Here is a 25,775-nt window from a genome sequence, read left to right on the forward strand (position 1 = left end):
CTGGGTCATCTCCTCGTATCTGCACCTGCCTCCTCTCCTAGCCATCGCCCGGTCCCCATCTGCCTCCAGGCCCAGCCTTCCCCAAGTAACAGGAGTCACTACTCAGAATCTTGAATCTAGAGCTGATGAAGGCTCAGGTTTTAATGTCCCAGTCCTTGGGCCTGGCGGCGCCTAGCCAGTCCCCACGGCCCTGCTGCTTACTCAGGTGGTGGCCGGCCTGCTTCATCCTGGCCTTCGGCAGTGGCCGCCCCGTCGTCCTCAGGTACCAGTTCCACATCCAGCTCCAGCTGGCCCATGTAGAGGCCCACGGCACAAGCCCAAAGCAGGCTGGTGGCTAGCACAGCCCCCATGCCCGCAGCTGCACCCCCCAGCGAAAGCTGCATGGGTCCTCGCAGAGAGGCCAGGCCCACCGCATAGGAGGCACTGCCCCAAACCACGCACAGACCACCCAGCAGGAAGAAGCCTGGGGAAGAAGGGGCCACAGTCAATGGAGGACACAGCTGAGGCTGCCCTGCTGTGAGGGGTGGGGAAGCCAGGGTCAGCAAAGGCCAAATTCAAGGGCAGGTGGGGGCAGGGGTAGTTCAAGGCCAAGATCGCTGGGCGTGAGAAGGAATCAGGGTGTCAGGGACTTGGAGGTGGGGTCCAGGATCAGAGGAGGGGTAGGGGACTGGCCTGGGCGCAAAGACAAGGTTGGTAGCACAAAGGCAGAGCCATGTGTGGGGGGAGGGCTGTGACTAGAATCCTCATCTTTGAGAGGTCAGATTGACCAGGAAGCCCCATACCCACGCCTGGGGCCACCCAGTCGGCTGGGGCAGTACCCAAGATGGGCAGGAGGGCAACACTCACCAGTGTGTGCACAGGGGGAAGAATGGGGGCGGTGTTCCACTATAGTTAGGGGTACAGGAGGGAGCCTGCACTGAGAGGAGGGGCTCTCTATTCTCAGGTGGAGGAAGAAGCACTCACGCTCCCTTGTCGTGGTGACAGGGAGGGTCCACACTCACCATAAGCAGCTTCCCGACCCATGTCACTCTGCATGAAGGAGATGACACCAATGCCAGAGGCCAGAAGACCATTTCGGAACCAGGAGAGGAAGGCTGGAGGGAGGGGGAGGAGGGGCTCTGTGTCAGCCCAAACCCTGCCTCCTTGACACCCCCCTCACCTGCCTCAGACAGTCTAACCCCACCTCTACCCTTCCCAGTCACCAAGCAAACCCTCCCCAGATCCTCACCTCTTCCAGGAAGTCTCCCCCCGCCAAAAACAATGTCCTCATTCCCATCTCACATTGTCTTCCCCCAAATTCTGCAGCACCAAATATTCAAGACGTTCTCTGCAGAACCTGGAGGACGATCTTGGACCGGAAGTGAAGACCCTTAGTCCGAAGACGTCATCTTGGCCAACCCGGTCCCCCACGTGCATCCCACATGGCCCGCCCTCTCGCTTCTTGCTCAGACCTCTGGGGCAAACTTCCCTCACCCAGGCTTCTCTCCAGCCTCCCTCTCCATCTTTCTTCAAACGTTTCCTTCTCCTACCGGCTGTGTCTGTCCTCCATGCGCCCACATTTCCCCTCTTCTCAAGGACTATGTGGTGCCAGCAGGCTGGTCCCATGACAAGCCCCTCGAACCCCATCCACACCGATCCGCTTCAATCTGCCACCCGCCATCCACACACCTCACTTGAGGTCCCTCCCCCTGCAGCCTAGATCGCCTCCCCCTCCAATCAGCATAAAGCTTTTCTCCTATTGGTTGTGCTCTCCTCCAATCCGGAGCTTCCCCATCTTCTGCGGGGAGCCACACTCCCGCTTTATGTAGAGTGGTGGCCTCTGCGATCCGAGCGGACCCCTCTTGCAGGGAACGCGCGCACTTTCAGCTGCCTCTGGACACCTCTCTCATCCAGGCAGGCGCAATTCTGTCAGGCTGCCTCTCCTAGCCGGGCTCCCCTCTAGTTCTTACTGCATCCCATTAACCCAGACGCACCTCCTATCCACAAGCCGGTGCCCTATGCGGACAGCCTGCGCTCTTGGAACCAGTATTTCTCTGCGCTTATACGGAAGCCCTTCTCCTTGCCGAGCCTGGGCCCTGTTTCCAGCACACGCCGCAGCCTCGTCGTCCATTCACGGGCCTCCACGGTTCCGTTCCCCCGACTCCCCTCTTCCACGCCCTGCAACCCCAGCCCCTGCCACAAACCTGTCTCGTGCGCCTTCCGGAGGAGCCAAGCGTCCGCGCGATCTAGCTCGGATACTGGGGGTGGCGAAGCCCCGGCGCGGGGGCCGTGGCCAGGGGCGAAAGACCCCCGGGCGCCCCCGCTCCGGGGCCGCTGAGACGGCAGCAGCGTCCCCCGGAAACGGAGTCGGGCCAGGCGGGCGACCCGAACCCACCACCAGCCGCCTCCCATGGTTCGCACTACAGCCGCTGCGCGCCGCCCCGCCCTACGGGTCAGCCGTAGGCTGCAAACCACGTCACTCAGACTAAACGGCTCGTCCATTGGATGTTCTCCCGCCACTCGGGTCCGGCAAGCATTGTCCATTGGTCGAAATGTCAGTAATTCCCACCTCGTTCATCTTTGCCGGTAGTGCGCGTCCCACTTTGCTTTCATCGCTAGATTACGAATCCCAACGATCAATGTGTTCGGGGAAAGTCGGTCTTCAGAAACCGGAGGCGCGATGTCTGCTGGGACTGGTAGTTTTTTAAAAATAACTTTACTTCCAGTGGCAAGAAAGCAAAACTGGGTGATTAATGCCGAACCGTTGCAAAACCTGAGGGAGCCCAGAGACGAGAGTAATCTCACCGATAAGAGTAATTACTACTATTATTTGCTTGTGTTCCTGTCTGGTCTTTTTTCTACGAATGCAGATGTAAAACTAATACTTTTCTTTCACTTTATTGCAAACACTGAACTTTTTCCATGACATTTTTTAATTTAAAAAAATATTTATTTTGAGCATGGTACCAAGTGCAGGTAATGAAGAATAATTCCCACTCTATCCACTAGCCAGTTCCTCTCCCTTGATCCACAGGCTCATGTTTAATGCACATACTGATGTATTACAAGGACATATCACAACGATTGGTCTGGACCCCACTGTTGGGCACCTACGTTGTTTCCAGATTTCCCTGCCATAAAGGTTGCAGTTTCTTTCTTTCTTGTGGTACTGGGGCTTGAACTCGGGGCCTACACCTTGAGCCACTCCATCAGCCTTTTGTTTTTTTTGTTTGTTTTTTGAATGTGACAATTTTTTTTTTTTGTATTTTAAAATCTCCATTTTGACCAGCATAGCACCACTGACATGGGAGCCCTGATAGAAATGATGTGATCACCAGAATAGATTGTACATTACTATGCCAGGCTAACTGATAAAAAACTAGGTCCACAATATTGGTTAGAATCCAGGTTGAAACTCCAGATCACAGGACCCCTGGGTCTGGTTTTCCAGGGAATCTTGCCATTACTTTTTACGTGCTAAAGCATGTCAAGGACACAGGCCTGCGGGCTTGCTTCTCACATGTAGAAACTGACTAAGAGGTAGCTGAGAGATTCCAGGTTCCATCTAGCAACTGAGAGAGAACTCTGGCCCTGAAGCAAAGTCCACCTGCACCTGAGCCCCGCTCAGGTGATGGCACCATCTCAAGACGAGGGAAGTAGAGCTCCTACTACTCTGCCTGTGTCACCGGCTCCTCTCCCCAAGCCCAGATAGGGCCTCTCTTGTTCTCCATGCTGACCTACCTGACTCCAGCGACCAATCCCCTCACAGGACACTGATCCTTACATCATGAGGGTGGATTTAGCGCCCCTCCCATCACTTGACAGCAAAGCTCACACGTGACCCTATTTCCTCCACACCTGCTTGAAAGGAGGGATCACAGGCTCCCTGTGATCAGCTCACGGGAGACGCAAAGCCCTCTCGGAGAGAACAGGTTTATCTGCATACACTAGATGAAGCGAAGACACCCTCACTTTTTTGTTTTGGGGTACACATAAAATACTTGGCTTTCTAAACTTAACTAAATGATTTCTCTGAATTACACACAATGGTTTGATATCTCTGAAAGCTGTATAAAAAAACAAAAAAAGCAACTCCTGTTCATGCATGACCCAAAATGAGATCTACAGAGATGCACAAACCTGTGCTATTCCCCTCGCTGCATGTGAGCCAGGATGTCAGCCTACGCAGGTGCCACCAATGTCCCTGACAGGGCAGAGTCAGGACAGCAGGCAAGGCTAGACACCAATGGAGCATGTCTCCACAGCGCTGGGGCTGGGTGACTCAGGGTCTAGACGTCTGTCTGCCCCCTGGGGGTCTGGGGAGGTGGCCCTGCCTGTCCACATATGGACATGTGTACTGTAAATTACTATGGCCAGGCACAGGTGGTCACGCCTGTAACCCTAGCTACTCAGAGGCAGAGATCAGGAGGATTGAGGTTCAAAGCCAGCCCAGGCAAATAGTTCTCGAGACGCTATCTTGAAAAACCCTTCACAAAAAAATTTTTTTCTATCCAACAGATAACAGTCAAATGTACATACACCTGTTAGTCCAACAGACTGCTCACATGGACCCGGTGCCAGCACCATTAAAGGGCAGTGTGTGACTGCAGCTGATAAAAGTTAAAAATACAGTACTTTCTGAGGACCAGCCTAGGACCAGCTCAGGATACACTTTAAAGCATCTGTACTAGACAGGCATGTCCTTGGGGCCCTCCTTTCAGACAGGCACCAAGTCGCCACTGTTACACACAAGTGCATTTTCATCACTGTACAGGGCATAATGTTCCCATCAGAAGGTATAGGAAATTTAATTAAGTGCTTCACAGAGCTTTACAAAAATTGCTAATTTTTTCTACACTTCCATCTTTATTTTACTTCCTTCCTTCCTTCCTCTCTCCCTCCCTCCTTCCTTCCTTCCTTCCTTCCTTTTTGCAGTACTGGGACTTGAACTCAGGGTCTACACCTTGAGCCACTCCACCAGCCCTTTCTTGTGAAGGGTTTTTTCAAGCTATTGTCTCTTGAACTACTTCCCTAGGCTGGCTTTAAACCACATCCTCCTGATCTTGGCCTCCTGAGTAACTAGGATTACAGGCGTGAGCCACTGCACACAGTTAAATGTGCCACTTTTAACAACATCAACTATAAACTACCCTATGACCGAGTTACTTAACCCTAAGGAAGGACTTGCATTCCTCCCAAGGTTCGAGCTTCACAGAACTGCTCTCCAGTCACTCTTCATCAAAATGGGTGGCAGAAACCTCAAACTCAAAGGCATTAACTGCCACCAAAAGTGATTTTAGTTTCAGTCCCACAAGCGCCCTGGACATTGTCTCATGAGGACAGTCAGAGCCACCAGCTTTTTTCTGTGATGGGTATTTTCGAGATAGGGTCTCAGGCACTATTTGCCCAGGCTGGCTTGTAACCACAATCCTCCTGATCTCTGCCTCTTGAGTAGCTGTGATTACAGGTGGTAGCCACTGGCACCCAGCTTGTCCTCTATTTTTATAGAGAACAAGTGAGGTTTAGGGAAGTGGAGTAATAAAAGCTATTGTTTATTGGACGTGATGTGTCCATTCCCCAGTTCCTACTGGACCCCAGTAACCGCACCCGCCTCCTATTGGATAGCGAGCCCCTGCCCTATGTGAACAGCCTTGGATCCTCAAAATAGCCGTGAGTTCTGCCATTATTATTCCTACTTTGCGGGAGAGGCAGAGAGAGGTTCTACCACTGCCTTGAACCTTGTGGTTAACGAGACATGTTCAATGCCAGCTCACTGCCACACAGGTGATCTCACTTACTCGCTCGCTCATTCAACAAGTATTTGCTGAGCACTTACTACCTGCCATGACTTTGCTACAAATTTGGTAAATAAGTAAACACAATAGACAAAATCCTCTGCCTTACACTTCCTCAGTCTGACAAAGGGCATCTCCAAAGAAGCTCCCACTACTATTCAGTCTTCTTCTTCGTCTTCTTTTCTCTTTGTTATTTGCAGTGCTGGGGATCGGACCCAGGACCATGTGCATGCTAGGCAAACAGTCTACCATTAAGTACATCCCAGTCAATTGTTTCCTTTGATTTTTTTTTGTTGACCAGCCTGACCTGGCTCCATTAGCCATTAATGATGAAATATTGACTGCTTTTCTCTTAAGATTAAGAACAAAGGAAAGAGCTGGGCCCCAGTGACTCACACCTATAATCCCAGCTACTCAGGAGGCAGAGATCAGGAGGATCATGGTTTGAAGCCAGCCACAGCAAATAGTTTTCGAGACCCTATGTGGAAAAAACCCATCACAGGAAAAGTCACTCAGCAGTGAAAGCCCCTGCCTAGCAAGTATGAGACCCTGAGTTCAAACCCTAGTGCTGCCAAAAAAAAAAATGTTATATTCCTATACAAAAAACTACAAAATACTGCCAAAATACATTAAAGAAAATCTTAATAAATGGAAAAGTATACCATGTTCATGGACTGGAAAAATCCTTGCCCTCTATTCCAGAGGACTAATCAGAAAATAAACAATAAACATGCAATAAATAGATTATAAGGAAAAGACAGAGCACTTGGGGAGCCCAAAGAATGCACCTGTCCCTAGCCTGGATTTGAGGTCAGCCAGGGATATGGAGTCAGAGAGGTGAAGTGGAAATGGGCAGGAATGAGTAGAGAGACATCAAAGTTTGCAGACGGAATCTGGGACTTAGGAAAGTTGGTGAGTGTAAGGGAGACTAAACATACACAATAAATTTTATTTATTTATTTATTTAAATTTTATTTATTAAAAACGGGAGAGCGTGAATGCAGTCCCCCACTACCACAAATTATGCAGTTGAGTTTCCCACATTTGTGGAAATCACAGGGGTCAGCACATCCAGAGTGCAATGGATAAGCCTCTCCCTGGGAAAACCACCTTTGTGATCATGGTATCTTCCTTGCCAGGTAAGTATCACAATAAATTTTAGTTATTTATCATCCTAAAATGGTTTTTGTGGGCAGCTGTGACATTTTCTCAGATGCCCTGCAGTGTGTGGAGGTCTTTTGAACCTAGAATGGCATCCACCAATCTCTTCCCACACGAACCCCATCTAGAGCAAGAATGATTCATCTTGAGCCTCCAGGTCACCCTGTTTATTTCCCGAGTCTCCTCTAAACCCTTGATCCTGTGTACTGGAGAGCCATGGAGGTTTTATGCAGGGGGCAGACAACAGTTAACTTACGTGCTGAGAAGATGCTTCAGCCTCCTTGTGGAGGATGGGTGGTAGGAAGAAGAGATCAGAAACAGGCTGGTGACCTAAAACTCTCTGGTCTCCAGACTTCTTAAGGGACTTTTTTTTTTTTTTTTGGTGGACTGAAGTTTGAACTCAGGGCTTTGCACTTGCAAAGCAGGCACTCTCCTTTTTGAGCCGTGCCTCCATCCATTTTACGCTGGTTATTTTGGAGATGGGTCTTGAGAACTATTTGCCAGACTGGACTCGAACCATAATCCTCCCCATCTCAGCCTCGTAAGTAGCTAGGATTACAGGCACGAGCCATCAGTGTCTGGCTTTGTTTCCTGAGGCAGGTTCTTGCTGTGTAGCCCAGGCTGGCCTGAGATCCTCCTGCCTTCAGCCTCCAGAGTGCTGGGATTATTACAAGTTTGTACTGCCAGGCACAGCCTCTGTCTCTGTGTTTCTGACTCCAAGTCTTCTGTCTGGGTCCCTTTTCCCCTCCCAGTCACTCCATTCCTCCCTTCCTGAGCTCCCCTTAAAATGGGACCCATTATCTCCTACTGAGAAAGGCTTGAATATTATGGAGGTGCTGGGGCTGGGGAGGGAGGTCAGTGCACAGGAGATCTAGCCTGCCCAATTACAAGAGTGCTAAGCAGCCAAAGGGCTTAGCACCTTGACACGTTTTTTGCATTCTTGGCTACTGAAATGGTTTCTGTTGTCAAGAAAGAGAGAAAAAAATACTGTCAATGCCAGAAAGAGTCAGGGCAGAGAGAAACACTCGCCTTAGAGAGACAGCTTTTAAGATTTTGGGTTTTTTTAAAATTTTTTTGTGGGGTCAGTATTTTCAACTCAGGGATTTGCATTTGCAAGGCAGGCATTCTTGAACCATGCCTCCAGTCCATTTTGCTCTGGTATATATATATGTATATATATATAATTTTTTTGCAGTACTGGGGTTTGAACTCAGGGCCTACACCTTGAACCACTGCACCAGCCCTTTTTTTGTGATGGGTGTTTTTGAGATAGGGTCTCAGGCACTATTTGCCCAGGCTGGCTTCGAACCATGATTCTCCGATCTCTGCCTCCTGAATAGCTGGGATTAGAAGCGTGAGCCACCAGCGCCCGGCTTGCTCTTGTTATTTTGCATTTAGAACTAAGAGAATAATTTGCCCAGACTGGCCTTGAACCTCGATTCTCCCAATGTCAGCCTCCCAAGTAGCTAAGATTACAGGCGTGAGCCACCAGTGCCCGGCTAGGTCTTAAGATCTTAACATGGCCAGCTGCATCCACACTGGTCATTAGATCAATGATTCTAAAAGAATTAGAACCTCTGGGAACTTTTCTTTTTTGGCAGTACTGGGGCTTGAACTCAGGACCATGCCCTTGCTAGGCAGCTGCTCTACCACTTGAGCCACTCCTTCAGCCCAAGAGAATTTAAAAAACATATAGCGTTGTTCCAGAATAATGTGGCAGGTGGCAAAGGGCTGGGTAGAGGCAGGCCTCAGTATTCCTTTATAACAAGTTTTTATCAAGAGCTGACGAGGCTAGACCTGGAGGTGTGTACTTGTAATCCCAGCACTCAGGAGGCAGAGGAAGGAACAGCATGAGTTTGAGGCCAGCCTGAGCTACATAGCGAGACCCTGTCTCAAAACACCAAAACAACCAAAAATAAATGAAAAGGTTGTGCAACTATCATCAGTAATTCCAGAACGTTTTCATCACTCAAAGAGAAACCCATTGCTCTGAGCAGTTCCACATTTCGCCTTTTCTCTAGGCTGAGGCCACAGTAGCCTCCTTCCCGACCCTCCTCAGTCCTCCTGGGGGATCAGAGGAGTCAAGTATGCTGGGCACCGGTGGTTCACGCCTGTAATCTTGGCTACTCAGGTGGAGGGATCGGGAGGATCACAGTTTGAAGCTAGCCAGGGCAAATAGTTCATGGGACCCTCTCTCAAAAAGGGTCTGGTGGCGTGGCTCAAGGTGTAGGCCCTGAGTTTAAACCCCAGTACAGAAAAAAAAAAAAGCCTCTCAAAGAAGTCAGCAGCCTGGCCTCTATTTCTGAGGGCCACAGCCACTGCCTCCCAGCCCTTCCTCTCCGCGACTGGAGCCAGAAGCCCGGAAACTGTTTCTCAGTCTCCTCTGCCAACTGGTTGCCCATTCCATTTTAGGAATGGCAGGGCTGTTTCTCCCCTCGGTTTGTGTGGCTTCTCAAAGGGCACCTGCCGACACAGGCTCCTGAGGTCCTACCTGGACAGCCTGGCTTTCTACTTCAATGGCTTCAGTATCTCTGGGTGACACCATGTCCCTCTGGTTCACCTTCCCTGGAGATTCTAGCAGATTCCTACAGCTGTTAATCTCTGGTAACCTTGTCATTCCTCTTTTGCATCTCCAAACCTTCTGGTCTCTTTGGTGTCCAGTTCCCTCTGGGATAAATACCTGGAGTGGTTTCTGTTTTCCTGATCTGACGACTGAGTTCAGAGGGAAAGGAGGACCCCTTCTTGACCAGCATTGGGAGAAGGCATGCTGCCCCTGGTAAGCTGATCCTCTGCCCCAGTAAGATGGTTCGGGAGGTTAACGCAGAGAAACTAAAGCAGATACCTTAAAGCAACTGAGGCCAATAGGAAAAGGGGACCAGGAACTAGAGAAAAGGTGAGATCAAAAAGAATTAACCTAGAAGGTAACACCCACGCACAGGAAATCAATGTGAGTCAATGCCCTGTATAGCTATCCTTATCTCAACCAGCAAAAACCCTTGTTCCTTCCTATTATTGCTTATACTCTCTCTACAACAAAATTAGAGATAAGGGCAAAATAGTTTCTGCTGGGTATTGAGGGGGGGGGAGAGGGAGGGGCAGAGTGGGTGGTAAGGGAGGGGGTGGGGGCAGGGGGGAGAAATGAACCAAGCCTTGTATGCACATATGAATAATAAAAGAAAAATGAAAAAAAAAAAAAAAAAGATGGTTCGGGAGGTAGACCATCTGTATTTGGAGAGCCACTTTGACACCCAGTGTCTACAAGGAGCTATGTGGTCTCTCTGTGCCTCAATGTCCTCATCCGCAAAATGGGAAGCATGGCCAGTTCTCCGTCATGGGGGACTGTGACTGTGCAAGGCTCACAGCACAGAGCTAATGCCATGCAATGTGTTGGCTTGTGCTACTCTAATACTCATGATATGATACAAATTGTTTTTTTGGGGCATTTTTGGTGGTACTGGGCTTTGAACTCAGGATCTCACACTTGCTAAGTAGGTGCTCTACCATTTAAGCCACTCCTTCAGCTCAGAATGAGTTTCTGAGACAGGTTTGGTGGCTCACTGCCTATAATCCTAACTACCTGGGTGGTAATTGGGAGGATGCAACCTGGTGGAAAGTTCGAGACTCCACCTCAACCAGTAAGAAGCTGTGGGCCAATTAAGCAGGAAGCCTAAGTAGGATTGCAGTCCAGATCGATCTGAGACTAAACACATGACCTTACCTCAAAAAAAACCAAAGCAAAAAGGTCTGGGGACGTGGCTCAAGTGGTGGAGCCCTGGTTTAGCAAACTGGAGGCCCTGTTCCCAGTACCCACACAAAGAGACCAGAGAGTGCTTTGTCCCCACCTCTATCTTTCCAAGTGAGAACAGTGTCTGAAGCCAAGGGAACCCTCACCAGGAACTGAGTCTACTGTGGTTCCTTGATCTTGAACTTCCCACGGTTACAAGTTTGGGAAATAATATCTGGTGTTTAAGTCCTCCTGCCCGGGGTGCTTTGTTATGGTGCCTGAAGCAGGCCCACGCCATAGGGCAGGAATTTCAGCTTTGCATCATAAGCTCTTCTGTACCATTTGATTTTAAAAGCTAGGTGCAGAAACTGCTTTGAGAAAAAAAAAAGAGAAACAAAGAAAAGGAAAAGAACTGCATGTATTTAAAAAAAGACTTCTCAAGCTGGGTTGTAATCCCAGGACTGAGGGGGCTGAGGTAGGAGTTATAGGCCAGCCTTGGTTCACGACAAAGCCTCTGTCTCAAATGCCCCATTATTCCTCCCAAAGTAAGACTGTTTAGAGGTGGGTATGGAGCACCGTGGCAGAGCGCTTGCTTGGCTTGCCGGCGGCCCTGGGTTCAGTTGCCAGCACTGCGACATCACAACAGGAACAAAAAAGCCCAGACAGTTCTCAGGGTTTCACTTGGGCTCTTTACCACCCTCCTAGCTGCTGCCCCCGGCCAGGGAAGGTCTGAGCAGCAGAGAGACGAGACCTGCAGGCTTTTTAAAATAACTGCATCCTTTAATGGCAGTAATACAATTATTGGATTAAGAGACCACAGGAGAAAAGGCAGGTGAGGTTTCTGGAAGACAGATATGGAGTACAAAAGGGCTGGGATGGTCATGCGACAGTCATTGTAAAAATACAGTACGTTATTTACATATTTGCACCGTCAACTTTCGACTCTGAAATAGTATTTACACTTTTGTTACAATCTTGGTTGGAGAACAGTTTTTCTTTAAAAGCACAGCCTGATGGCAAGTGGGATTCCAAGGGAAGTCCTCGTTCCATGAGGCTCTGAGGCTGAAGGTTCCGAGGAGGGCCCGGCTTCTAGTTCATCCACAGATTTCGGTTTTAAAAAAGCATTTAATTTTTCTTTTACAAAAAAAAAAATTTCAAAGGAGAAAAAAAAAAAAAAACAAAAAAACAGAACACTGCCACACGAGTATTCTCACTTACCCTACACACCGTGGGCCACAGGCCTCTGCTTCATGGCCAACACTGGTGACCGACAAATCTCATTAATGATTGCTTAAAAAACAAAACAAAACCAGACAAAAAAGACGAACCAAACCAATCCCATTGGGCTGAGGGTCCCACCCTGGCTTCACGCCCCGAATTCATTAGGTTTTCTCTTTGGGGTGGTGGGGGAGCCTCACTCATGGCCCACCCTCAGGAGATGGGAGGGGAATCCTTTGGCTGGGTGACCAGGTCTCATTATTAGCAAGGAAGAGAGATGGGCCTAAGGCAAGGCATCGAGGCGGTAGGACAAGAACAAGGGGTGGACCCACAGGTAAGCAGACTTCCTGGGACCTAGGGAGTGATGAAGAGGTCTCGGATGGGCAGGCCTCAGGCAGGGTCCCCCGCTCAATGGGGTCCCGTACCACTCCTGGAAGGGTCGAGCATACCCCTCCCCACCCCAGCCAGACTCCTGCCCTTTCCTCAGGCCCCTCTTTCAGGTGTCCACAAATCCAATGCTGTGCCAGGCCTCTGAGCCCCTGTACCTGTCAGCTTAGGAAAGGAACAGCAAACAAACAATACCTTGGCCTTCCAGATAATACAGCAGAGGGGAACGGAGAAAGCGGGGAGCAGAAATACTTTTCCAGAGCCGCCCCAGGGCTCCCTGAACGGGAGGTTGGCGGGGCGGCACGCCACGGATCCTTGAGCTGTCTCCAGGGGACAGGGGCCGGCAGTGCTGTGACTTCTGAGGAGCAGGACGGATAATACTGACAGAAGGCGCACTCCAAGGGGCTTCCCTCTGGGGCAGCTGCCCACCAGGCCCCACCACCTTCAGGTCCGCCTCTCCCGAAGTCTCCTGCGTGGGCTGGAGGGTAGTACTTTCAGAATGAACCCTGGACGGAGGGTGCAGGAGCCCGAGTGCAAACCCAGACAGAAGTAGACACGGAGTGCCATGGTGCATTGTGCCACTGCTTGTCCTCTCCTTTGACACTTTTGCAATGTCACATTCCCCTGAAGCAGGCTGACACAGGCTGCATGGTGAAGAAACAGGATAGGACATCTGGGCTGCTACAAATGCCTGGACCTGCTGTGTACACATTTCCATCTGTCCTTGCCCAGCAGGGGGTTTGAGTGGCCTTCAGGGCCTTCTCAGACACTTGCTGTGCCCTTGGTCCTGGACACAGCCCCACTCGCTCAGGGGAGTCCGCAGCACTGACCAGAACGGAAGATGGTTATATACAATTTATGTCTCAGAGAGGACTACTTTTAAAAAAAGGAAAGAGAAAAGAGAAAAGAAAGAACAGCCAGACTCCCACCCCAGCTCCGGTTACTGCCCTTAAACACCGCCATGGAGGGGTGGAGCAGGGGCAGCATGGCCCCGCTTAACACTACTGGCAAAAGGGGGAGGCCGTGGGGTCGAAGCCTTTAAAAACATCCTTCAGAGACCCCGCGTCCTGCTCCCCTTCACGGGCTGGGCTGTTGCCAGCAAACGGGCTTCCTGAGCCTGTCTTGGGTGCCGGCTTCACGGTCCCGAAAAGGGTAGGCACAGGCAGGTTGTGCACCCCAGGTTGGGGTGGGGTCCCCTCTGGTGGTGGGGTGACTGTGGCGGCAGAGGCCACGGCGGCTTTGGGCCGGGGCCGGTTGTAGCTGTTGTATCGGTCTGTGGCTGGGGCTGCACCCCCATCCGCACCAGCCTTTCCTGCTTCAGGCTGCTCCAGGGCAGACTTGCGGACGAATGGGGGCTCCTTGGCCTTGGAGGCTGAGCTCTTGCCATTGCCCTCGGGGCCCTTGGCCTGGGTGCCTGCATCAGTAGCTGGCTCTGTGGCTTTGCCACCTGCGTTGGGCGTCCTCGGGTCATAGAGGCTGATACCGCTCAGCACACTGCTCTGCCCACTCCCACTGCCCTGGCCCAACCCACCGGCTGCCAGCACACGGGGATCGTAGGGTGCAGTGGCTGGTGGGGATGACTCCCCGCTGGGGCTGGCGGCTGGAGACGGGACTTCGGTAGCGCAGGGCTTGGCCACTCGGGAAGAGGCCGCAGAGTCTGCTGGCTTCTGCAGTCGGGGGTCAGTGGGAGCTTTGCGTACCCTAGGATCACTGGGCTTGTCACTCGGGCCAGGGGTATTAACATTGACAGTCTTGAGAATGCGAGAGAGCAGTTCAAAGTCAGGCAAGTTAGAGCCAGAGGAGCTGGGGTCCGTGGAGATGCCTGGGCGCTGCCGGGCATTGGGGGGTCCCGCAGGGGTCGGGCGGTGCAACCTGGGGTCCAGGGCAGGAAGGGACTGCAGGGCAGCAGGCACGGGGGGCACCACATCCTGCTTGGGGATGGGCAGGGGGATCAGGTCCTCGGGGTTCCACAGCACGGTGCGGGCAAAGCTTGGCTTGCTCAGGGTCACATCCTTCTTGATGTGGCTAAACTGCTGCAGCTGTGACCGTGGGTCCCGCAGTGGGTGCCCAGGCAAGGGGTCTAGTGGGATGCTCACGGCCTTCTCCCGCAGGGCCCGCTCCCCTTCCTCCTCCTCTGCAGCAGGCGGTGCAGGCCCCTTGGAGTTGCCAGGGCCAGCAGGGCTAGAATGCAGGCTGCCCTCAGGCTTGGAGGTGGGCAGGGAGCGAGCCAGCCGAGGGTCAGAGGGCCCTGTGTCCCCGGGGCCTGAGCCACCGGCAGCCTCAGCATGGCGGGAGAGTCTGGGATCCCGGCTGAGGCGGGGATCAGCTAGCCGGCCTCCTGTAGGGTGTCCTTTCTGGAGGCGAGGGTCTCCCAGCCCACTGCTGCTCAGTTCTCCAACTGAGGCCTGGGGTCTGCTGGATGTCTGCTGCCTCAGGGTCTTGAGAATGGAGGTGACACTGCTCCCACCTTCATCCTCGTCACTTGAGTACCAGTTTCCAGTGTCCCCTGAGAAAGAGCAGGAGAGTGGGGAGGTAAGTGGCTACCACAGCTAACATGAGCCCACAGACGCCATGCCCGTGGTCCCTGAGCAAGCATCTGCTCTGCCCTCAGTCTCAGCAGGGCACCGGCTCCTTTCACAATGCCTCCATGGCAGGCTGCTGAGGCAGGGAGCATGGTGCAAGGCTCCCATCTGGGCAGCTTCCCAACTACCCAGGGCCATTTCATCCATGGGCCCATTAGACAGATGAGAAAACAGAGGCACAGTGCCATTACATCAGGATAGGGTCAAGACCTGAGCTGGAACCCTGCTGAGGCCAGGTCTCTGCCACCTCATCCCCATCCCCAGGCTGGTTTGGCCCAGCTCTGGCCACCTGCCTCTGGAGGTCTTGACAGCAGCCACTGCTGGCAGCTCTCCAGGGCCCAAGGAGTCCTCAGGCCCCCTGCAGTGCTATCACATGTCCAGGGAAGGCAGGTGTGGACTGCAGGCTGAACCTGGTACAAGCAAAATCTGGGCCGCCTACCCTGCCCTGCTCCAGGGTTCCACCAGGCACCATAGTCTGTTTTAGGCTTAAGACCCCTTCCTCCCTGAGGCGGACTGCCAGCTACAACTACTGACTGATTATCAAGTCTGCTCTCCTGCAGCTCATGGAACTGTGCTCTGTGGGGACAGGAGCAGTGAAGCCCTCACACCATCTACAGGGAAAGGGGTGCAGGCAGTCGGTCCATCCGTTGCTGCTGTCTCCACCCTGACCCACCACCACCCTCTCCCATACACTAGGACTCTCCCAAACCCCAAGACGCACTGGGCAGCCATGACTCCAATTCCCTCAGGGACATGCGGTGGCTGAGTCTGGCCTACAGGCCCTGGACGGGGTCCTCCCTGGGCAGCCACATCTCCCCTGCAGACCTGGGAGGGCCCCCTCCCCCGCCCCGGGACACATGCCTTCCTCATTCTCCCGGTCCTGCTTGCTGCTCTCAGCCAGCCTCCTCGCTCTTTCCTCCTCCTCCTGCTGCTTCTGCTGGATCCTCAGGTACAGAGCCCTCTGGGCTGAGGGCAGGAAGTCAGGGACACCGGCGCCTGGCTTCGCCCGGCCTGCGGCCCCTCCCTCAGAGAAGCTGTCAGGCTCCAGAGGGTGCTCGGGGAAGACAGTCTCCCCAGGCTGCCCCGGCAGCTCTTCGTAGTGCCCGTAGTCCTCTGTGGCAGGGAAGAACCAGGGTTCGTGTGCGGAAAGGCCTTGGGCTCCAACTCCACCCCTTGCCCTCTGCTGGACCAGCCCAGACCAGACAGTGATGGGCAAGGACATCCATACTGTCCATTCTTGCCCTCCCTCAACTACGGCCCTGTGGTGAACCCAACAGTGGGCACATCAGGCTGCTGCGGGCATTTTCATGAGTCAGCAGGTAAGAGTGGTTCAGAGGCGGCCTGGCAAATGTTGATGGATGAAAACAGGACAGACAGTTGTTTGGAAGATGTAAATAGAAGGACCAAGAGCCTATGTAAAAAATAACTAAGGCAAAAAGGGCAGAGGGGGCTTGTCTAGCAAGCTTGAGGTCCTGAGTACAAACCTCAGTATCACAAAAAAAAAAAGAAAGAAAGAGAGAAGCAGGAAACCTCTGTGCTGGGCATGGTGTTACACAAATGGAACTGCAGCACCGAGGAGGCTGAGGCTAGCATGGCTACACAGACAGACTCTGTCTTAATTTAAAAAGCCTAATACCTGCTATGGACAGACAGGGTGACTGACTTTGGTGTCTGGCCCCTGTACAGCCTTTTCCATATCCGTCTACATAGTTATTAGGGACCAGGCATGCCAATATGCATGCCTCCTCATGCATCATCTGAAGCCCTGTAGCACTAGCCACACACTCAGGACGTTTGCGTGCTCACCAATGGACGTCCTCCAACCATGCCTACGGCACACCCACGTGCCTGACCAAGGGGCAGTTCACAGCTCAGAGCAGAAGTGCTGTCCCCAGCCATTAGCTCCAGGAGGCCAGGCATGTCAGTTGATTGCTCTCATCCAGTGCCCACCCTCCAAGCTGCTCCTGCCCTTGCCTTGCACACACAGGGTCACACTAGCCCTATATACTGACACCACATGCTTTTTTTTATTTTTGGTGGTACTAGGGTTTGAACTCAGGGCTTCATGCTTGCTAGGCAGGTGCTGTCCACTTGAGCCACTCCATCAGCCTTTTTTTGTGAAGGGTTTTTTTCAAGATAGGGTCTCACTAACTATCTGCCTAGGCTGGCTTTGAACCGAGATCCTCCTGATCTCTGCCTCCTGAGTAACTAGGATTATAGGCATGAGCCACTAGCGCCTGGCTGGTGTTTGGGTATTTCTGAGATAGGGTTTCAATTTTTGCCTGGGCTTGTCTCCAATAGCAATCCTCTTGATCTCTGCCACCCAAGTAGCTAGGATTACAGGTGTGAGCCACTGGCACCTGGCTGACACTGTACTCTTGTCTCCACCTGCTCATTTCCACAGTGCACAACTCCATTGGGCAGGCAATGTGGAGCACCCCCAATCCCTCCACCACCCTGCTTTACCCTCCACTCTGCACAGCACTGGGGTTGCCAGGCTTTGTGAGCACTGCAACTCTCCCTCTCCTCCTTCCTCTGCAGACACATGGGCGCCTCTGCTCTCCTCACACAAGGAGGCTGGCTGAGGCCTCCTCCACACCAGATCAACCTCATCTCACCTCTGAGAACCCTCTCCCCTGTGCCCATCCCTCCACTCCATGCTATCCCATGGTATCTTCTAACAATGGCCAATGCTGAGATGAGATGATTCTCTCATTTACAAGTTTGCTCTCTGTGTCCCACCACTACAGTGCAGGTAGGTGAGGACTGCGGCCAGGCAGGGAGCAAGTCTTCTCCTTCCTGAGGCTGCGTACCGCAGCTACAGCCACAGCCATGTGCATTGCCTAGCCCGCTGACTGCCAGACACTTTCAGTTACCAATACACATGGGAGGAAAGGGGGAAGGAAAGTGGCCAGTTACAGGGATGTGCCCTGGCAGCTACAAGCCCAAAACTGTCTGCAAAGAGGGATTTTGTCCAGGGCACGTGGCTTACTTCTGACAGGGCCGCCCTCCCAATTCCAAACACACTAAGCAAGATTTTTGAAAAATTAAACAAGCTACATTGACAACAAACATAATAATCCTTCTGCTCTCAACTAGGTCTGAGCTCGAGAGCACTGAGCCACGAGGAGGGACAGAGATGGGAGCTAGAGGCCTGCTGTCAGAGACTCTGCCACACAAAATTAGCTCACAGCTTCCTGCCCCACTCCTACTCCTGAGCCCATGTCCAGGCAGCCCACTCAAAGCCTGCTTACCTGTGTCCCCAAGGAGTCCTGGCTCCATTTCCATGCCCTCCTGCTGTGGGTAGAAGTTTTCATAGAAGTTCTGGGCTGGCGGGATGGGGGGCATCATTCCAGAGTGTGGGGAGTCTCCAGGGCCATAGGGCATCATCGGGGGGCCGCCAGGACCCATGGGTGGGCCAGGGTTCATGCCAGGGCCTATTGACATGTCGGGGTGCATGTCGGGATGCATGTCGGGGTGCATGTCAGGGTGCATGTCCGGGTGCATGTCTGGGTGCATATCAGGGTGCATGGGGCCTCCCATGGGCCCTGGGGGTCCCATGTTGGGCCCAGGACCCATGGGTCCACCAGGTCCTGGGAACCTAGAGGAGGAAATGGCACCTGTGAAGAAGCTGCTGAGGAAGCTGCAGCTCCCACCCAGGGGAGATGCAGTGCTCCAAGCCCAAGGCCACAGCCCCAGATGGAGGATCCGACAGGCCCTCACCTTACACCCAGCTTCTCAGCCAGCTGTCCCGTGGGCCGCACCACAATCTCAAACAAGGAGGGGATCTTCTTGTTGTACATGTCCTGCTGCAGCTGCTGCTGTGGTGACAGTGGCTCGTGCACTGGCATGGGCATCTGGGGGGGCCCAGGGGGCGGAGGAGGAGGTGGCGGGGGAGGTGGGGGACCCCCCTGCATGGGCCGGCCGTTGGGAGAGGTGGGGGCTGGGGGGCCAGGAGGCCGCGGGGGTGTGGGCAGGAGGCCCACGCCGGGGGGTGGCTTGGGCAGGGGGTTGATGCCCTGCTTCTTCAGCTCCTCTACTTCCTTTTCATCCTCGGCGCCTGCCTCTGCATCATCGGCTAACATCTGCAGGTGACAAAGGATGGGGAGCATCAGCCAGAAGGAAGCCAGGATGGAATGGGCTCCTCCAGTGTCAGTGCTGAAGCCCTTACGGCATGGGCTGATATCAGACACCTCTGTGCAGCCACTCTTGAACCCAGTTGGCAGAGGTTCTGCCCTGTGACACAATGTACATGGTTTTCACCAGTTGGTGGTCAGTGGCATTTGGCATGTTCACATGTGGGGTAACTACACTTCCACTTGGTTCTGGGACATTTTCATCTCCCCAAAGAGACCCTAGCCCATTAAGAAGTCCCTTTCCACCTTGCTGCCTGAGCCCAAGGGGACCACAAGTGTACTCAGTGTCTCTAGACCCGGATATTCTGGATGTCTCACAGAAATGGGACTGAACACTGTGACCTTTCATTTTTACTTTTTTATTTTGGTGCTGGGGACCAAACTCAGGGCCTTGCACTTGCCAGACAAGTGCTCTTCCGCTGAGCTAAATCCCCAGCCCCTGTGGCCTTTCATGATAATCTTCTTTTACTTAGCAGAGCTCTACACTACTCAGCTCTCGGTACCTTCCTCTTTCTAGACAGAGGGAACCCAGGGCCTCATGCCTCGCTAGGCAAGGGCTCTACTGCTGAGCCCGTTTTTTTTCATTGTTAAATGATATTCCACTGCCCTGTTTGGTTGAGGGCCTCTCAATCTGTCCGACATGAAAATCCTGACGGTGACTCTCGGGGCTAGAGTGGGGCTGACATCTAGGAGAACTGAGCAGCTTCCTGCTGGCCTCGCTTCCTTCCATACCCCACCTGACCCAGGTCCAAAGATAGACAAGGCCTCCCTGCAGCAACAGGCCCCAGCTTCTACTCTTCCCTGACACGCACTTGGTAGATTCTCTTGTTACATGTCCCTGTAGAGCACCTGTCTCTGTCTCCTATCACCAATGACCTCACTGCAGCTTCCTGTACTGCTGGTGACCTCCCTTCCCTGTAGATGCCCAAGTGTGGATTTGGCCAGAGTCTCATCCACTAGAACCCTGCGCAAAAGGGAACAGAGCAGGCCTGATTATGTTCCTTTGAGTCCTCACACCATCCTCTGCACGGTGGCAGTGCAAACTTCAGGTCACACACATGGCTGCGCTCCTGCACTACTAACTGCTTTCACAGCAGCTTCAGTGCCTTCCAGTGAAAGGCAAAGTGAACAAGGTTATACCTCACTAGACAGGAACAACCTTGACCTCAGCCTCTGTACCTCCTCCTGCTCTGCCTCTTCCCTCTCCAGGCTGACCTGATGGGCTTCCACCACCACGGCCCCATTCTCTCTTTGCAACACTAGTGCCTCCTCCTGCCACACCTGGTACCTGCTCTCATTCCTAGTCTCATCCCAAACAGCAGTCCCATACCTACCTCCTGTCCCTGGCCCTGCCACACCTCCATAGTCTCAGACAAGGTTTGCCCTTTTGAAGTCACAGAACTTTTTCGTACCACTGAGGATACATGAAAACCCAGTCCACACCCCCTTCTCCATCACACTAGCTGTTCTGGGAGCTAAGACAGCCACTGGGGCAGGGGAGCATGGTGCCCGCCTGCCCACAGCCTGCAGCACAGGAGCCCCCAGCCAGGTCTGCAACCCATCACTGCCTCCCATGCTCATAGGATGGACAAGAACACCTTTCTGCCTTTCAGGATTCAGTCCCAAAGCAGCTGCCCTTGCTCTACACAACCCAGAGACATCCTGAAGTTGCTGGTCAAAATACAGACAGCTCCCTGTGACTATCTTTTTCCCACTGTCTACCACCTTCCCCCCATCATATCTGAGCCCAGGACAAGGATGTGTAAAATACAAATGAGAAAGTAACTGGCAGGGAAGAACCCAAATTACCCTTGTGGCAGACACCATGGAGGGGCATTTTTGTCCCTAGACGCTTGCTGCAGCCCTGTCCTGGCCTCTCTGCTGGCAGGACCAGTGCTCTCAGGCACAGCTCACTGGACACAACAACCAGCTCCCCAGTGGGTTCCAAAAGTCAAAGTTGAAGCAAAAGTGACTGGTCACACCCGCACAAATGCAGCCATGTGGACCAAGCAAGCTTTAGTAGCCCACCGATGAGCAAGGCATCGACCACAAGTTCTAAGCTTCTGTCCCAAATGGGAAACAGCTCCAATGTCCTTCAGCTAACGACCAGACAGCCACCACATGACGAAGTATGACTCAACATCCAACAGCAAGAACTGCACAGACTCAAACTGAGACTGAGCGCAAGAAGCTGCCCTACCTTCTCCACTGAACACTTCTAGTTATGCTGCACACCCCCACCAACTGTGCTGCTGGAGGGCCAACCCAGGGCCTCGTGCAGGAGGAACATACTCTACCACAAAGCTACACCACAGACCATGTGACATTCTTGAAACGGCAAAACTATAGGGACAGAAAACATCAGTGGTGGCCAGAGGCTGGTACCGGGGGGCCTTTTACAGAGGAGGGTAGACAGGACTTTCAGGATAATGGATAAACTTCCTGTGTCTAGACTGTGCAGTGGTGACATGACTACATAAACCCACAGAACTGCAGAACGAAACACAGTTTATCAGACTTGAAAAAACCTGACTGTGGTAGCACCCACGCACAGGAAATCAATGTGAGTCAACTCCCTGTATAGCTATCCTTATCTCAACCAGCAAAAACCCTTGTTCCTTCCTATTATTCCTTATACTCTCTCTACAACAAAATTAGAAATAAGGGCAAAATAGTTTCTGCTGGGTATTGAGTGGGGGGAGAGGGAGGGGGCGGAGTGGGTGGTAAGGGAGGGGGTGGGGGCAGGGGGGAGAAATGAACCAAGCCTTGTATGCACATATGAATAATAAAAGAAAAATGAAAAAAGAAAAAAAAAAAAAAAAAAAAAAAACTTGACTGTGCCGCTGGATGCCAGTGGCTCACGCCTGTAATCCCAGCTACTCAGGAGTTAGAGATCAGGAAGGTCGCGGTTCAAAGCCAGCCCTGGGTAAACAGTTCTCAAGACCCTATCTCAAAAAAACCCAATGCTAGTGGAGTGGCTCAAGGTGTAGGCCCTGAGTTCAAACCCCAGTACTGCAAAAAAAGAAAAAAAAAAACCCACTAACCGAATTGTAAAAACCCATGCGTACGAGGCACGGGCTCTGCTCTCGTGGTCACGAATACACACCATGTGCACAAAAACAAGGGCACCTGGGAGCACACACAGGATGAATGCTGCTACAGATGGGTCTAGGTGTAAGCAAGCTTCCAAATTTGGACTGGATGGCTGGAAACTTATGCTTCTCAACAGAGAGAAGTGTCAACAAGAAGTTGGAATATGTGGCTCAAGTGACAGCACCTGTCTGGCAAGCTTTAAGCTTTGAACTCAAACTCCAGTACCACCAAAATAAACAAAAGTGGGAAAATGAGCTTGAGAGGGAGTGCAGTATGGTTAAAGAGCAGAGACATTTCAGGAAAATATGGCTGGAGCTGAGGCCTGAATGGCAGCAGTGTGTACCCATGGCCCAGCACTGGCTGATTACTGAACAACTGGCCCAGGTATGTGATGACAGCCGATCCCAGGTTTTCCTCAGGGTTCATCTAGGGCCTTCCAATAGAGATACTGCACATGTGACTTTCTGACCATTGCAATTCTACTCTGATAGGGCTCTTCGTGGTTTGTCACTCATTTTTACTAAGCTCTTGACTTTGGCTTGGGGATGATCCTGACATCATAAAAAGTTTGTGGACAGAAGCTAAAACATGCCACTTCGGTTTCCAGTTAGGGTGTCTAGAGCAGTGCTGTCTTAACACAATGGGGATGATCAGTATGGGATGTGCTTGCACCACCTGTAATCCCAGCACTTGTGAGGCTGAGGCATGAGGATCAAAGGTTGAGGCCAGTCTGGGCTACACAGTGAGACCTGCCTCAGAAAACAAAAACAGCAACAACAACAAAAAGAAATGGAATTGTTCCAACTAAAATGAACTATAGGATATAAGTAAAACAAAAATCATTTTCCATTATTTACTACTTGTAAAAATGGTACTTTAGATTAGTTAAGATACATAGTTTAAATCAATGTTGTTTCTTTTTTGTTTTTGAAAAAAAAAACGGATAGGGAACAAAAATACAGCTAACAGAAACACTGAGTAAATTCAAGCATATGCCTGTAAACCTAGCACTCGAGAGGCTAGACCAGGATAATTGGGGTCAAGCTGGGCCACACAGTGAGACCCTGCCTTAAAAAAATAAGATTAAAAAAAAAAAAGGGAGAGGGTGGGGGAAGGGGGAGAAATGACCCAAACAATGTACACACCTGTGAAGAGAGAGAGAGAGAGAGAGAGAGAGAGAGAGAGAGAGAGAAATGAAGTAATGTGCTGGGCAGTGTCCTCCAGCAGGGGGCAGCCCTGGACCACACATGGCCTGGTCCTTCAAATACGAAGGGCTCCCCCCCCACACCCAGAATGGCAAAAGTGAGAACCTTCCTGTGGACCCTCACCAGTGAGCAATGGGCACTCCTGCTTGTGCAGGGCACGGCTTCCCCAGTGGCCCCGTCACCAGCTAACAGGAAGCTGGCTGGCGGGACTGATGGACCCCGGCCTTCCTACTCTCAAATCCAGCCCATCTCCTCCAGCCTCCCAGAGCTAAAAGGATCCTCTCCCTCACTCTCCTCCCTGCATGTGTCAAGTGCCAGGAAAGCACGGACACATTCCTCAGAGAGAACGAGACACCAGGATGGCAGTCAAGGGTCACCTGGCTTGTGGGCCCACCCTGCCTCCCCTCCTCCTCTCCCTGAGCCTAAGAGCTTCAGAAAACACTCGGCAGCTCCACTGCCTCTTTAATGCCCAGAGACACCTGAGGTGTGGAGGCAGACACCCTAGGCAACACTGTGGTAGTCAGCTGGCCCTGGCCACAGACGACATACCCATATAACCCAATTCCCCCGTGAGAAAGAACACAGCCACCAACTCTGGCTTTGCACTGGCCAGACAGGTGAGCTGTGGCCATGTCAAGGGAGGTGCACTTCCCAGTTCCTGTCCTCCATGGCCCCATGCTGCCCTAACACTACCTTGTCCAGAAGCTCTCTGGTCTCTTCTGTTAGAGGGTCATGGGAGAACATGCAGTCATCACCATTGATGCAGTTCCCAGTTGTGTGGTATAACTTACACGGAAAGTCACGTTCATGACAAATTAAGGCAAATGCTTCAGTTCATGGAAACTACCCCAGGACAGACACCAACCCCCTTTGTTTCAGATAAGAGGAAACTGAAGAACAGAGAGGTGAAGCGACTTGTTCAGGGTTGCACAGCAGGTTGGCAACAGGCCCAAGGTAAGATTTTTATTCCAGAACCATTTCTGGCCCACCAAGCTGGCAATGGAGCTGAGCCCTCAGATCCTCAAGGGAAGAAGGGGAGTTTAGTGACTTGCCCAAGGTTATAAAGTCAGGGGGAGAAATCACAAAAGACAGGCTCTGGTATGGGCCAGTCTTGGGAGTGTACTGGAGACAGAACATAAGGCAGATGTGTCTTAGCCTACTCATCTGCAGAATGGGGACAGAAACAAGGGTTAATGAGATAGACACACACAGAAAGCCATGGACCTGGGAGCTGGGGCATGGGGAGGTCAGCTGTACTCCACAGGAGTGGATGGTGGGGGGCAGCAAAGGATATCGTGCATGTACGGGCAGTTCTCGGCCCTGGCGCAGAAACCAGTGATGTAAAACTTGCACAGCTCGCGTTTCTTTGGCAGTTCAATGTCATGGCTGAAATTACAGTGGTCTCCCTGGAAGAGAATCACAGGAAAGATAAGATAGTGGCACTGCACTGTCACTGTGAGTGCACAGAGGCCGACAACACCAAGAGATCCTCTGGGTGAGTAGTCCTCAGGAAGGGCAGGCTCACAAGCCGTCTCAGAGGCCTCGCACAGCAGCACCAGCCCCAAGACCTGTCCTCCCTCACAAACACGCCTTTGCTGCTTCCTCCTCCCCTCTCATCAGCTGCTGGCTGGCCATCTAGGGCTTGTCACCCACCTGTGACCCAGTCCCACGTGTCCTAACAAGACCCTAGCTTTGCTTGAGGAAGAGTGTGCGGGCTCAAACACTCTATTTCCCAGCCCCTGCTGTCTAGTGAGTGAGATGCAGGCAAAGTTCCCAAGGGGACCGATTCCTGATAAAAGGAAACAAATACCCGTTTTCTTCCTCTAGCCTTGTGACACTTAGAAGCACAGCAGCACTGTGTAAACATGAAGACAAGACACCACGTGCTGAAAAACGAAGACTGGAAGGAACCCCAGCCCCAGCAGTGAAGTGCTGACCCTCCCCATCTGAGCCTCCAAGTCAGGTTTGCCTTTACTTGTCCTCAAAAATGATACAAACAGACCCCTAGGTGGAAGCAGGGTGTGTGTTCTTCATGACTTCTACACAGGAGCCACCAATTGTCACCCATTCTATCTGCCGCCCTTTGCCTTGGGAATGGCTACTTATGTTTCTTTGCAGAATTTTACCTCAAGTTTCTAGGAAGAAAATGAACTGTTGGCTCTAATAAGGAATATTCTGCACTAACGCCCTTGGTGGGAATATGTTTCTTCCCAAGATAGATACATGGGAACATGGTTCCCTGGCCACACGTGTGCTACCTGGGCACTGGCTACACCTGCTTCCAGCAAGAACACCTGTCTCCTGGCCCTGAGCTGTGCGCTGAAGGACAGGGTTCCTCTGACCCCCTTTCTTTCTCCAATCCTCAAATTCAACCCAGATCACCTTTGTATTAGAATGAGCCTGTAGAAATGTATTTGAGGCTTTATGGATTGGATGAAAACGTGGGCTCCAAAAAACCCCATAAAACCAAAACTATCCTGGATCCTCCTGACCCT

General features: G+C 52.1%; 2 protein-coding genes and 1 non-coding gene across 10 annotated transcripts in view; all 3 read right to left on the minus strand.

The window, feature by feature from the left end:
* Positions 1–110: 110 nt before the first annotated feature.
* Positions 111–2,439, minus strand: Tmem160 (transmembrane protein 160). Of its 2 annotated transcripts, none has more exons than XM_020170820.2 (3): positions 2,184–2,439; positions 1,002–1,094; positions 111–463 (listed from the first exon to the last, which is right to left on the minus strand). In XM_020170820.2, exons 1-3 carry the CDS (start codon positions 2,389–2,391, stop codon positions 198–200), a joined length of 567 nt encoding a protein of 188 aa, XP_020026409.2. In that variant the 5' UTR covers positions 2,392–2,439; the 3' UTR covers positions 111–197. The 2 variants fall into 2 exon arrangements, with proteins under 2 accessions (XP_020026409.2, XP_073913892.1); XM_074057791.1 differs by lacking the exon at positions 2,184–2,439 and adding an exon at positions 1,530–1,651.
* Positions 2,440–6,757: 4,318 nt separating this feature from the next.
* Positions 6,758–6,921, minus strand: LOC141418415 (U1 spliceosomal RNA). The gene has a single exon (XR_012443049.1). It is a non-coding gene; the product is annotated as a U1 spliceosomal RNA (small nuclear RNA).
* A 4,497-nt stretch (positions 6,922–11,418) lies between these two features.
* LOC109691120 (zinc finger CCCH domain-containing protein 4) overlaps positions 11,419–25,775 on the minus strand; it is a 39,542-nt gene continuing 25,185 nt past the window's right edge. For 6 of the 7 annotated variants that reach the window (XM_074057800.1, XM_074057801.1, XM_074057803.1 and 3 more), the window contains 6 exons: positions 24,575–24,686; positions 23,974–24,083; positions 18,570–18,931; positions 18,101–18,447; positions 15,708–15,959; positions 11,419–14,770 (listed from right to left, as the gene is read on the minus strand). In XM_074057800.1, coding sequence (XP_073913901.1) covers positions 13,266–14,770; positions 15,708–15,959; positions 18,101–18,447; positions 18,570–18,931; positions 23,974–24,083; positions 24,575–24,686 — 2,688 coding nt within the window. In that variant the 3' untranslated portion in view covers positions 11,419–13,265. The remainder of the gene's footprint in view (positions 14,771–15,707; positions 15,960–18,100; positions 18,448–18,569; positions 18,932–23,973; positions 24,084–24,574; positions 24,687–25,775) is intronic. The other variant, XM_074057806.1, reaches the window with a different exon arrangement.

Source organism: Castor canadensis, chromosome 16 (assembly GCF_047511655.1).
Source record: "Castor canadensis chromosome 16, mCasCan1.hap1v2, whole genome shotgun sequence".
Classification (NCBI taxonomy): domain Eukaryota; kingdom Metazoa; phylum Chordata; class Mammalia; order Rodentia; family Castoridae; genus Castor; species Castor canadensis.

What these genes read in the sequence shown, in the direction of transcription:
- Tmem160 (XM_020170820.2), bottom strand. Translation starts at nt 2,391, where the DNA reads ATGGGAGGCGGCTGGTGGTGGGTTCGGGTCGCCCGCCTGGCCCGACTC. An exon ending in CCGGAAGGCGCACGAGACAG is followed by an intron (nt 1,095 to 2,183) that starts GTTTGTGGCAGG and finishes CCCTCCCTCCAG; the next exon opens with CCTTCCTCTCCTGGTTCCGA. An exon ending in GGGTCGGGAAGCTGCTTATG is followed by an intron (nt 464 to 1,001) that starts GTGAGTGTGGAC and finishes CTTCTTCCCCAG; the next exon opens with GCTTCTTCCTGCTGGGTGGT.